This window comes from Archocentrus centrarchus, chromosome 20 (assembly GCF_007364275.1).
Source record: "Archocentrus centrarchus isolate MPI-CPG fArcCen1 chromosome 20, fArcCen1, whole genome shotgun sequence".
Classification (NCBI taxonomy): Eukaryota; Metazoa; Chordata; class Actinopteri; order Cichliformes; family Cichlidae; genus Archocentrus; species Archocentrus centrarchus.
In genome coordinates this window covers 9,474,927-9,488,236 of record NC_044365.1, presented here as the reverse complement: position 1 = coordinate 9,488,236, position 13,310 = coordinate 9,474,927, and the positions used below count along the sequence as shown (strand labels likewise).

At 38.4% G+C, this 13,310-nt stretch overlaps 1 protein-coding gene across 1 annotated transcript in view; it reads left to right on the top strand.

Moving 5' to 3' along the window:
* The window catches only part of palmdb (palmdelphin b), a 96,177-nt gene that overhangs the window by 17,720 nt on the left and 65,147 nt on the right, over window positions 1-13,310 (top strand). The window contains exon 2 of the mRNA XM_030756798.1: window positions 5,703-5,750. Within this exon, the coding sequence (XP_030612658.1) occupies window positions 5,706-5,750 (45 nt within the window). The 5' untranslated portion in view covers window positions 5,703-5,705. The remainder of the gene's footprint in view (window positions 1-5,702; window positions 5,751-13,310) is intronic.

Sequence of the window (13,310 nt, the reverse complement as noted above, 5' to 3'; positions counted from 1 at the left end):
CTCATTGTGAATCTCATCCACCCCAGGGGCCCTGCCACCACGGAGTTGTTTAACCACCTTAGTCACCTCACCCCCAGTGATGGACGCATCATCCCTGCTTGGCCTGCTGGTACCCGTCAGCTGCCTCCGGAGTCCCACAGGCTAACCAAGCCCGATAAGATGCCTTTTTCAGCTTGATGGCTCCCTTCACCTCTGTTGACCACCACCTGGTTCAGGGATTACCACCGTGACAGGCACCAATCACCTTGCAGCCACAGCTCTGAGCAGCAGCCTCAACAATGGAGGTGCCGAACATGGTCCATTCAGACTCAATGTCCTCAGCCTCCTTAGGAATGCTGTCAAAGTTCTGCCAGAGGTGGGAGTTGAGAATCTCGTGGACTGGGGCCTCTGCCAGACATTCCCAGCACAACCTCACAATGCTTTTAGGTGTGTCTAGGTCTGTCTAGCCTTCCCCATTGATTCACCTGAGTGTCCGGAACATACCGCAACAGAGCTGATGATACAATTACAAAATCGATCATCGACCTCCTTATGTTCGAACATGGTGTTCATTATGGACAAACTGTAGTTTGCACAGAAGTCCAATAATCAAACACCATTCGGGTTCAGATCAGGCAGGTCGTTCCTCCCAATCATGCCCCTCTAAGTCTCACTGTCATTGCCCACGTGAGCACTGAAGTCTTCCAGTAGGATGATGGAATCACTGGATGGAGCATCCTGAAGCACCTTGTCCACCGACTCCAAGAGGGGTGGGTAGTCTGAACTGTTATTTGGCACATAAGCGCAAACAACTGTCAGGACTCATTCCATGGCCTGTGTAAATGCTGTTGAGTAATGTTGTATGTGTGAAGTTCATGATGCTGACTGCTTTATGTTTTTACATGATTTCATAAGTATATAATTTAAGTTTAAATTGTTTCAATTTCAAATGTGTCATAATGCACAGTAAGTTCTTGTTGCAGTCTGTTTGTCTTGTTAAGGAACTTTAAGATGCAACGTAATGTGTCTTGCGAGGAGTAACGGCTACTGAGGTTAGTGGGAGAATGAGAGAAAATTTTACCTCTCATTGACTGCAGGAGGGCATCACAGCCAGCGATGACGCAACGGACATCCGGTGCAACAGATAAGCAGAGTCCATAACGTATCGTTGGCATAGCGATTACAGACAATGCTAGTCAGACTGTTTAAGCTGTACATTTTTCAGGCCAAAACCAGGAAGTGCTCTACCACAATAGTCAAGTTAAGGTGGTGTGAGAAGTGGTTCAGCTTGGAAACTACAACTAAGGACTCATATCTGCTAACCTTGTATACTGTTCTCAGTAGGGCGATAAGTACAATATGTTTGCATTCATAATTGTTACAGGTTTAAAGGGCACCGTCAGTGAATTGTTAAAGGAGTTACTACACTGACATAAAACCCTTTAAGTAAAGAAAGGTGATTTAACGCATTTCTGAAGATTTTCCTGCAGTGATTTAACATTTATTCATATATTTGTGCCAAATAATTTCCATTGTTCTCATTTTGTTTAGAAAACTGAAGTTAATGTTAAATTAAAAGAAAATGTAAGTGATTTCAGATTTATTTGATGTAATAATGATGTCTACAGTGTCTACATATTCGCAAGCCTTTCAGCTTAAGTCTGTTGTAGCTTTCATGCACACATAGCCAAAGGAACTCAATATACATTTAATAGCTACACAGTCAGTCATTATCCCAACATGTCTGACACAAGCACTGAGACCTGCCATAAAAATTTCAAAATGCCTACCCAAACTGAAACAACAAGCACAGAATCTGCAGCAGAAACTATGAAGAAGTGAAAGAACGTGAACCCTACCAGAAAAGGGACGAGAGCTTCAAGGAGAGATTGAAGGGCTTACAACGTGGAGGTGTCAAGCAAGAATAGGCAAGGAATTATTAAGCAATGATGCCTCTGACGATGAACTGAATGAGCTTATTGAGAACATGAAGTACACTTGTTCTAGTGTAAAGGCCATTTATGAAGAGTTACGGCAAGCCCAAACCCCTGAACTAGACTTACGACGCAGAGTCGACATGTGCATATCACCCTCAGAATTTATAATTCAAAGAACAGGGAGTCAGCTTCAAGGCCATAAAGCAAATGAAAATGAAACTTGGCCTGATGTTGGATCAATCTTAGATTCAACAGGTTCCTTATCTAGACCACTATCTCACCAATCAAAATGTGGTTCTACTCATTCTAGCATGTGCTCACTTAAAAGAATAGAAGCTGTGGCTGAAGCTGCTGCATTTCAGGAGGTCTTAGCAGTATTGGAGGAACAAGAAAGGGAAGAAACAGAACTTTAAATTCTAGAGGTTGAAAATAAACAGTGGCTGACACAATTTGAGTCAGAGAACCTAGCCAGACTACAAGCAATCCAAGATAAACGTAGAAAGCTTGCACGCTTAGAAGAAGTAAAAAGACTGAATGCTGCAGATGCTAGCTAAAAAGCCACCAAAGGCAGACACAGACTAATGGCTGTCTCCAGGTGTACAATAGGAGGAGTGAAACACCTGGAAGTGTCAGCCCTGTGATGTGCCCTTCTGTCCTCTGGTAGACAGGAGCTGATTTTTGGAGTGGCACAAATAATTTGTGTGACTGTCATGGTCCTGGGGTTGAACTGATGCTGTGTTTTTTGGACTTTCAAGTTTTGGTGTTAGATTTCTGCAACTTATTCCTTAGGTTGTTTTTGGTTTAGATTCTTTATGATTGTATTCCACTAGTTGTTCTCAGTCTAGGCCAGTTTGAGTTTGGTCACTTCCTGTTTTATTTTTGACAGTTCCTTGTCCTGTGTGCTTTGTGTTCAGTTTTGCTTCACTTGGGTGGTTAGTCTCATTTGGTTCACCTGTTGTTCCCCACTGTTTCCACTCTCACTACTTGTGTGTATTTAAACCCTCAGTTCTCCTCTCTTCTTCATTGTGTCATTGCCAATGGTTCCCTGCTCGCTGTGTGTTCATGTGTCCATGAGTTCCTTGTTATTTCTCAGAAATCCTAGAGTTTTTGTTTTTGTGGCTCCCAGCCAGCCCACTGTTTTTGTAATGTGAATTCTGATTTTACCAGTAAATAAAGGTGTAACATTGCGATGCCATGTCCTGCCTCGAGGTCCTAACCTAGTCACACGCTCTGTGACAGTGGCCTCTTATTATGACACCTGATTGTTCTATCAATAGCTATCCAAAAAGCAATTGAGGCATTGCTTGTGTTATAATGTAAATAGTTGCATATAACGTTGTTGTTGCTAAATTTGTACATGAAGTTATAAAAAATAGCTTAAGTATGTTTGTGGTTTTCACAGTAAAAAAAAAAAAAAAATCCTGTTCAGATTTCATGTTTTTTTGTGATGAAAATTCTGTGTACTGAAAATTCAATTCAATTTTATTTTATTTATGTAGCACCACTTCTTATCTTGGATTGTGTAATGATGCTGTGGTAGTGTTTTAAAGCTTATAACATAAATAATGGTATACGTCATTTTTAAATGAAAATTTTATTTTGCTTCAGTCATCATATTTTTAACATTTGGTTCAGTTTTTTGTGTTTTCTGAAAACCAGGAAGAAAAAAGGAGGACAAGTCCTCCTTTTTTCTTGTCTGTATGATCCCCAACACACACCATAGACACATTAAACATTTCACTCATCTCTTTGTTTCTTGGCATTTACGTGTTTCCACTTTTTGTTGAGTATGCGACATCTTCCCGAGCTCTGCTCCTCCCCACTCTCCTGCCAGCTACTCTTTAAAAGGGCCCCTCCAAAATGGTACACCAGATACTGTACCTTCTTCCATCCAACTGCGCATTTCTTCCAGTTGCCCTGTGCGCCCCTGCTGTCTCAGGGACTCAAGCACAGCGGCTACCCACTGCACATGCTCCCCCTAGGTGTCACTATGGATAGGCAGCAGCATATGCGGAATGCAGGCGTAGTATGTGGCCGGGGGCCCAAACAAGCCGAAAGGAAGCATCAAAAAATGGTACAAGCCATACAGAGTGGAAAAAGCCCTATTTCCCTGGACTCTGAAAAGAAGGGAATCTGCCAGTAGCCCTTGGTCAAATCCAGTATCTTAAAAAAAAATAGAGCGGTGCCCAACCAAACCAGGAGCTCTTCGACTCAGAACATGGGACATGCACAAACATTGTTCCAGTAACTCCAGATCTCCAGGGCCGAAGTGAGATGATTCTCAAAATCGAGTGAGGAGGGAATGGCTGAATTTTGCCACATCAGGCCCCAACTCATCCTAATTAATTAGATTAAATTTTTAATCGAGTCCCACCCCAAATATATATATATATATATATATATATATATATATATATATATATATATATATATATATATATATATATATATATATAAAGATTAAACCATTTATTGAGGGCTTGGAGACATATGGGCATAAGTGACATTTCACCAACTTTACAGGAGTGCCAGAACAAAAAATGACCATAGTTTGCTCTTACTTTGTATACTGATTTTAGTTTTTTTTTTTTTTTTGTTTTGTTTTTAAGCATCTTTTCTTTTTACTTGATGACACAATGCTTAATGAAAAATATTGTCGTAAATACACTTACGCCCTTTTGGCACCAACTTCTTGTGTGCATTCAGAGTTAAGTCTTTTCATTTTTTATTGAATAACTGTTTCTGATAATATTTTACTTCTGCCATTTTGACAGTAGATAGACCACATCAAGAGCTTTCATTTGATATATACATATCTCAATTTTGAACAAAATGTCAGTTATGCCCCTACGGCTCCACCCTCTCATTATATTTTGTTTTTAAATTGCATAATCCTTTACAAATGATGAATTATTTACCTTACTAATGCTTAATAGTATGTACTTTAGATTTAAGTAAAGATGTGCCTGATCATTTGCTGTTTAGACTTCTGTCATTTTAACGACAATAAAATATGTGTAACGTGAGGGTTTGTTATGTGCCACTGATTCTCTCTCAACTAAAAGACCATAATCATAGACCTGGCTGCTCTGGGCTGCATGCCAAAATATCCTTGGGCAAGATACTGAACCCCAAGTTGCTCTCCGACGCAAGCGTTGGAGTATGAATGCGTGTGTTTCTTACATGTGTAGCTGTTTCTTCTTCTTCTAGTTACACATGGAAGTGCTTGTATGAATGGGTGTGAACGGGTAAATCCAAACATGTTGTATAAGCGCTGTGAGTGCTCAGAGTACAAAAGCACTATATAAGAACTAGTCCATTTACCATTTCTCATTTTAGTTGAGAGATGGATCATTTTATCAGCAGCCTCTTTGTTTAATTCTCCACACTTATATTGTATTATAAATTACAACTTCCATATTCCACCTTCCCGTGTGACTCACACAACCAATCAGAAGCCAGAAACTCTTAGCCTTAGGTAAATGTTGGAAAACTGTAGAGGTAGATTAATCACAGTATTAAAACTGCACTGAAAGGTGTGTAAATAAACATCAAAAGGTATTTAACAAAAACACATAAACACTAAATATAAATGCAAATACTCTTCTGCAGCCACATCTCCATAAACTAACTGAAGTATGAGTTTACCTTTGCATATGCAAAACTATTTAATGTAAAAGGAAAGCTGTGAAAGCTCAGTCAATTTATTTTAGCTGTATCTGTTGTCATGCCACATCACCTCTTTGTGTAGTTCATTAACTATCATGTGCTTTGTCTCTCATGTAGAACATGGAAGAAGCTGACTTGCTGAAGGAGAGGCTCCAGGCCATCACGGTAAAGAGCAGTCCTACACTCCCAGTAGTACCACAGCAAAGGGTCCATATAATCTGTCGTACATAGCCGTGAACAACTGGTTCACTTCCTTTAAACTTCATTTAAAAAAAACAATTGCCATCCTTTTTAGATGACTAAGATGCTACTAAACTTGAATGTAAAGCTTTTTTTTTTCACCATTGTATCTATAGGGATGAACCTGGAAGTATTAACATATTAAAATGATCTGATATATGTCCACGAGTTAGTGATTAGATCAGATGAGTGTCTCCTCATGTTTTAATGGAGCAAACAAAAACTTGATTTGACGGGTAGCTCGAGCTTAGAAATAGAGTCTGAATGATTTGTCCTTCTTTAAAATATAAGTTCACTTTTTAATGCAGTGGATGCCTTCACAACTGTAATCTAACAGACAGGAGGTAATTCACACTTGCTCAGTGTACTTTTTGGTTTTACTTTTACTTTTTGGTTGTTGAGTTGAGTCTGACATAAGTTAATGTTTTTGTCCCTAATCAGAGTTCATATTTGCTTCTGAAACTTGAAAATTATTTTGTTACATTGAGCAATTACTGTAGAATTTGTCTTCAGTTTTTGACAGTGGTTACTACATCCACTCTTCCCTGTTTCCATATGGGAGGGTGAAACAATTGCAGTAGCTAAACTCTGTATAACAGCTATAAGCACAGTCTGTTGTTAATAGATAGAAACACAGAAAGCCAATAATTTCTCTATCTTATTCTATTGCTATGCTTCATAAAAAAAAAAAAAAACCTCACCAAAGATCCCCATTCGTACTTTGCTATGAATTTTGGTATGGAACAAAAAGTGCTAGGAACTCTGTCCCAGTTGTTTAGAGCTTATATGGAGGACCAAAACTGACATAATTAGAAATAAAAGCTGAAATATATATATATATATATAATATATATATATATATATTAGGGGTGGGACTCGATTAAAAAAATTAATCGAATTAATTACAAGCTTTGTAATTAATTAATCGAAATTAATCGCATTTTAATCGCATTTCAATGTTTGACATGAGAATGATTAATTTAAGTTTAGTTGATGAATGAATCAATATACATAAGCTTAAACTTCAAAATTTTGTTCATTTTCCCACCAGTCTACTACACAGACCAATGAAGGGTGGGAGTCCTCCTGTGATAAGCAAACTCCTGAAATTAAAGTTAAGCATCAAACTGGATAGTTTTATTCAACATTAATGTCTCACTTGTTATAGTTGGAAATTAATCATTAGCTCAGCTGTATTCCTTGATGTTGAAATGTGTTATGCTTGTTTTAACAGCTTATTTTGAATTAAAGACTTAAAATTAAACCACAAAAAGGAGAAAAAGTTCGTTCTCCATTTAACCAGCTGCTTTTACACAGCTGTGCTTCGCACTCACGGTTGCTAGGCGACATGAGCTACGCAGAGGTGACGGCAGCTGATATGAAGGCTAGCTGCTCACTTCCGGCCTTTGCGGTCTTCGTTGGCTGCGAAAGACGTGGGCCGGGTCCTTCGCAGGATGCGGCCCCTAATTTGGACATTGTGCGTCGATATAATCTGTATGCCGGGAACTCGCGCACTGAGAAACGTTCCACGGTGCAAAGTGCGATTAAAATGCGTTAAAATTTTTAACGCGTTAATTTCCCCGTAATTAATTGATCGAAATTAACGCGTTAAAGTCCCACCCCTAATATATATATATATATATATATATATATATATATATATATATCTGCTTTTATTTCTAATTATGTCAGTTCAGGTATTGTTATGTCAGTTTTGGTCCTCCATAAGCTCGTGCCAAAACCTTCTGCTGGCAAGATGGAAAATATTTTGGAAGAATGGTGTTAGACCAAAGACTTTGAGGATCAATGCTAAGGTGCACTTTTCTGGTGGCACATGGTGGCCCAATTTCTTATTAAGACATCTGATATTTTTTCCTTCAATTTTTCATCTCTCTGTATGTGTAAATTATATGGTTGTATGGTTGTGAACCATCATGAACTCCTTAAAAAAACACCAAGCACAGCCAGCTCAAACATGCTTCACAGAATGGAGTTAAAACTCTAAGTCACGCTTCTCATTAAAATCTGTGAAATACCTGCATGTTTTTCAGTGTATAAATGACTGCATTCTTATAATTCAGCTGTGATAGTTTGACTGGGCAGGATGTCAGGATGCAGCACAGTAACATAGCTTGCACCAAAGCAGAGCCCAAAAATAAGAAGGTGTGGGTGTGTACTTGCAGAATGATATGGCAAAGAAAAATATCCAGCCAGAAAACAGGTCTGGATATAGCTGTGCTAGTCAGCTCTGCTGACTATGTACAGGGAGGCTGTGTGGCTTTATCTTAAGCAGAAAGATGTTAACACCAAGCACAAAGCATAAAGACAAACTCATGGCGACACAAGACTGGAGCAGAGAATGCCTATCAGACACCACTCACTAAAACTGGAACACAGACTTTTACATTTTAACAGTCAAGGGGACTTTGTGAACCAGCGTCAGTTGGCAACTAGAGTAACTGAAGATTCTGGCTCTTAAGTGATTCTGGCACTTCATTTTGCAGCCACAGAGGCTGTCACTTTCCATAGCATCTGATATGATATTTTATTGAAACCTTAGAGTAAGGTAATCCTGTGATAATTTTACTGTATTAATTTTGTTATCAATGTCAGCTGTGTTCACAGCTTAACAGGGAAATGTTGGAACATTATCATGCACTATACAGAAACAGGAAAGAATCAGTTTAGAGTTAGACCAACTGCTTGTCAGCTTAAAACTCTATTGACTATTGCTCCATCTTTAAAAACTCATGTTGCCTACCCAACATTTGGTTAAGCCTTGCACATGTTAATTAAGCCACAGATTGCATCCATAGGAAATATTTATCCTTTTAGTAACCAAACCAAATAGTGTTCTCTGAAAAATTATGTTAGCTAGTTAGGTTGAAGCCACTGAACCAACCTTTCCCCTGTACATCTCACAACTGTTACAGTCCGTTGAAACGTCAAATGGCATAGTCCTTGTTGTGTAGCAAACAAAAAGCCACAGTGCTAACCATCTAGATCAGGGATCCTCAAATCCAGGCCTCAAGGTCTGGTGTCCTGCAGGTTTTAGATGTGTCTCTGCTTCAACACACCTGAGTCAAATATAAAAGTCACTAGCAGGATTCTGAAGAACTTGACTGCATACTGATGAGGTAATTCAGCCATTTGATTCAGGTGTGTTGGATCAGGCACACACCTAAAACCCACAGGACACTGGAACTCGAGGCCTGGATTTGAGGATCCCTGATCTAGATGATGATCAAACACATATGTCCCCAGTATTTTTCCTTGTCTGAAAATGACAATGTAAATATTATATTTACTGGTATCACTTCTTCTTCCAGCCACTTTGGTGGTAGTCCTCCATCTCACACCCTTTTTTTTTTAAACACCCTTTTGCTGCATCTTCTGCACATGTCCAGATCATCTCAGCCTCACTGTTCTCATACCTGATCTGCACCACCCTCACTTACTTCTCTGCCACTCCCGACTTAATCATGCAGTACGAGTTCCTCTCTTGGCAACCTATCATACGCTTTCTCTAGATCCACAAAGACACTGCAATTTCTTTTGTCCTTCTCTATATTTCACCATCATCACTTTCAAAGCACGAAGCCATACACTGATTGCTGGTCCAGGTATGTCATCTGGATCAACTGCCTTTCATTCTTCATCCTCTTTATTGCTCCCCTCACTTCTTCCTTACTAATCCTCTGCAATTTTTGATTCACTAACTACCCTCCATTCATTCTTCTATTTCTTTCATTTTCTTCATTCATTCAGAGTACTACTTCTACCTAAGAGGGTGTGCCTTCTCAGCACACCCTCTTCACTCATATATTTCCATCTCTATCCTCAGTCCTTTTTTCTGTCCTTAGTGTCCAGCCTCACATACAACTAGGGCTGCAATGATTCATCGAGTAACTCGAATAATTCAATTATAAAAAATCCTCAAACAAATCTGCTGCTTCAATGCTTCGTTTAAACTCGGCCGTCTTTTTCTTCTTGTGTGTTTAATGGCGGTAGACAAACCAGCTTAGAGCTGCATTAACCGCCACCTACTGGACTGGAGTGTGTACCAGGTGTTTAAAAAAAAAAAACCTTACATTCTAAAAAACGGATTCCCTTTGACAATTAAAGTGGATCATAGCTGACATGGTTTTCCACGCCTCCACTGCTCTCTCTTCCATGTTTGTGTGTTGTGCTCGCTGTGCTGAGAATTTCAGCGGTTATTTTTTTTCTCTACTTCAGCTTCCAGTTTAACTGCGATTTATTAGCGAGTGCCGCCATTAGCGCTAGCGATCGTCCAGTACCAGAAGGACCCCTTCCCCTATCATACTTTAATCCCTGATCAGTGACTAAATATAGACCAGCAGTAGAAACATGTTTAGAAGAATACTTGTGAATACAAAGCATTACAACATTGCGCTCTTGCAGCCCCCAGTTTTTCAACATAAACACTGATAATACAGCAACACCAGTCAGCTGTTCTAAGTGCAGTCTGTCTGCACAAGTGCAAAGAGGCGGAGCCGGTGCCAGAGACGACGAGCTCAGATGGAAAGAAGCTTCCAAAAGAAGCTTTTTCGCCCCTGTAACCACCATTAAACCTTTACTGAGAAACAGGTGGAGGTCCTTCATCAACCACCTGATCAATAAGTGAAGAAAAGTGAACTTTAGCTGCTGCATGAACCCTGATTGTTTCACACAGGGAAAAATTGCAGTACAGAATTTAAAATATGCAGAAGAACTGTTAATATGAAAAAAGTATTTCTTATCTGATTGCTCGAGTAATCGATGGAATAACTGATAGAATACTCGATTACTAAAATAATCGATACCTGCAGCCCTACATCCAAGAGGCATCAAAGGCAAAGGAAGCCATTTCCTTTGCCTTTGATGCCTCTCTCTTTGTTGTACAACTAGCCTCTCAGTATTCCTGCCTACTTTTTTAATCTCACTGTTTTTCCCACTCTTTCCTTTAAATCCTTTTCTTGTATTTCCTCATTCTACTACCAAGTGTTCTTGTCCTTCTTCCTCTATCGAGAGAACACAAACAACTTCTTGCCAGTTTCCCTTACCACTTCAGCAGTACTTTCTCAGTCATCTGGTAACAATGTATGAGTTTTTATCCAATCACATTGCCGCTAATATCCATAGGCCTCAAGCTCTTTTTAGGGTTTCTAATTCTCTCATCAAACCTGTGACCTCAGATCAGGTGCCATCATCTAATATGCTATGTGAAAACTTTCTTAGGTTTTTCACCAATAAAATATCTGGCCTCATGCATTCAACACCTGCTGTTGTCGACCCCTTAGAATCCCCTTTACGTCCCACTGTTTTGGATCGGTTTGAACCAATTACATTCCATTATTTATCAGACATAGTCAAGCAAATATGTCCCTGAAATTGCTCTCTTTACAGTATACCTGCTCATTTATTTAATGATGTTTTAGCAGTATTGGATCTAGTATTTTAACTCTGGTCAACACTTCTCTCAGTTCAGGTATTGTTCCAACTTCTTTTAAACATGCTATTGTGCAACCCCTCTTAAAAAAGAAGAGTTTAGATCCATCTGTCCTCACTAATTTTCATTTAATCTCTAAGCTCTCTTTTTTATCAAAGGTCTTGGAGAAAATGGTTTTTAACCATCTACAAACCTTTTTAGCTAAGTTTGACATTTATGAAAAATTTCAGTCTAGTTTTAAGTCTCACCATAGTACTGAAACTGTCCTTTCAAGAGTTCTTAATGATCTTCCCCTAGCTGATTCATGAAACCCTGCTATGTTAGTGCTTTTAGATTTAACAGCAGTTTTTGACACCCTCAGCCATTCAATTCTTCTGTCTTGTCTTGAACAGTGTGTGGGCATTAGAGGGATAGAAGTCCTATCTGAGTGACAGAAGTTTCTTTGTGAATATGGGCAAATATTCTTCTTCTGTAGCCTCTCTTTCCTGTGGTATGCCACAAGGATCTATTTTGGGCCCATTACTGTTCCCTTTATATATTCTATCCCTGTGATCAATTTTTAGGAAGTCTAACCTGTCCTTTCATTGTTTTGCTCATGATATTCAGATTTATTATCCTATGAAATTGAATGCTTGCGATTCATTGCAGATTTTGTTAAACTGCCTAAATGACCTAAAGAAATTAAGCATGAATTTTTTCATCTTAATAAAAGCAAAACAGAGATTGTTATGTTTAATTGTACTGAATAGTTGAAGGACTCTGCAGCCTCTCTTGGACATTTAGGCTTATGCATCCATAAATCTGTTAAAAATCTTGGTGTGATCATCGACAACTCCTTTAACTTTGATAGGCAGATTAGTTCTGTGGTGAAAACTATTTTTTTGCCAATTGAGACTGTTGGCTAAAGTGAAGCCCTATCTTTCTTATAATGACTTTGAAAGAGTCATACATACTCTTATGATGTCAAGACTGGATTACTGTAATTCTCTGTATGTAGGTTTACCACAGTCATCTCTTTGTCAGCGTCAACTGGTCCAAAATGCTGCTGCTAGATTTTTAACAGGGACAAGAAAGAGTGAGCATACAGTGATTACAGAAAGTATTCAGACCCTTTTAAATTTTTTACTCTTTGTTTTAAAAATCAAACAAGTTCATTTTATTTCTCATTAATGTACACTCAGCACCCCATCTTGACAGAAAAAAACAGAAATGTAGAAATTTTTGCAAATTTATGTAAAAAGAAAAACTGAAATATCACATATACCTGTATTACTCCAGTTTTAGCTTCACTTCATTGGCTTCCTGTCAATTTTAGGATCAATTTTAGGATTCTATTCATTGTTTTTAAGATTTTAAATGGGCTGGCCCCTCTGTATTTGTGTGATCTTATTCATGTTCATGCTCCCTGTCAGAGCATTGAGGTCTGCCAGTGAGATGATCCTAAATTTTCCTAGATCTAGACTTAAAAATAGAGGTGAGCTTTTTCAGTTATTGCACCATGCCTCTGGAATGCCTTACCATTTCATATTAGAACTGCTCGGACTGTTTCTACATTTAAGTCTTTGCTCAAGACCCATTTCTTCTCTCTTTTTTTTAAATTCGAGCTAATCTTGACATTTTGTATTTATTATTAAGTTATTATATTTTGTCTGAATTTTTGCTTGTTTTTCTGTTGTATGGCTTTTTTCTTTTTCTTTCTTTTTTTTTTTTTTTCTTTTTTGGTTGCCTGTGAAGCGCTTTGGTCCACTCAGGTTGTTTAAATGTGCTATATAAATGAATTTGACATTGACATTTTAATAGAGAGACACCCAGTGTCAACCAAAAATGCATAAAAAAAGAAAAACAACACATTACATAAAAGTTTTAAATTGATTTGCATTTTATTGAGTGAAATAAATATTTAATCCCCCATGCAAACATGATTTAGTGTCACATCTGGATTTGTGGACCCAGATGCAGGAACAGAGTATAAGCTCAACACTCAGTTTCAATGCTTATAATTCACAAGGAAAAAAAAAACAGAAAGCACAAAAAAC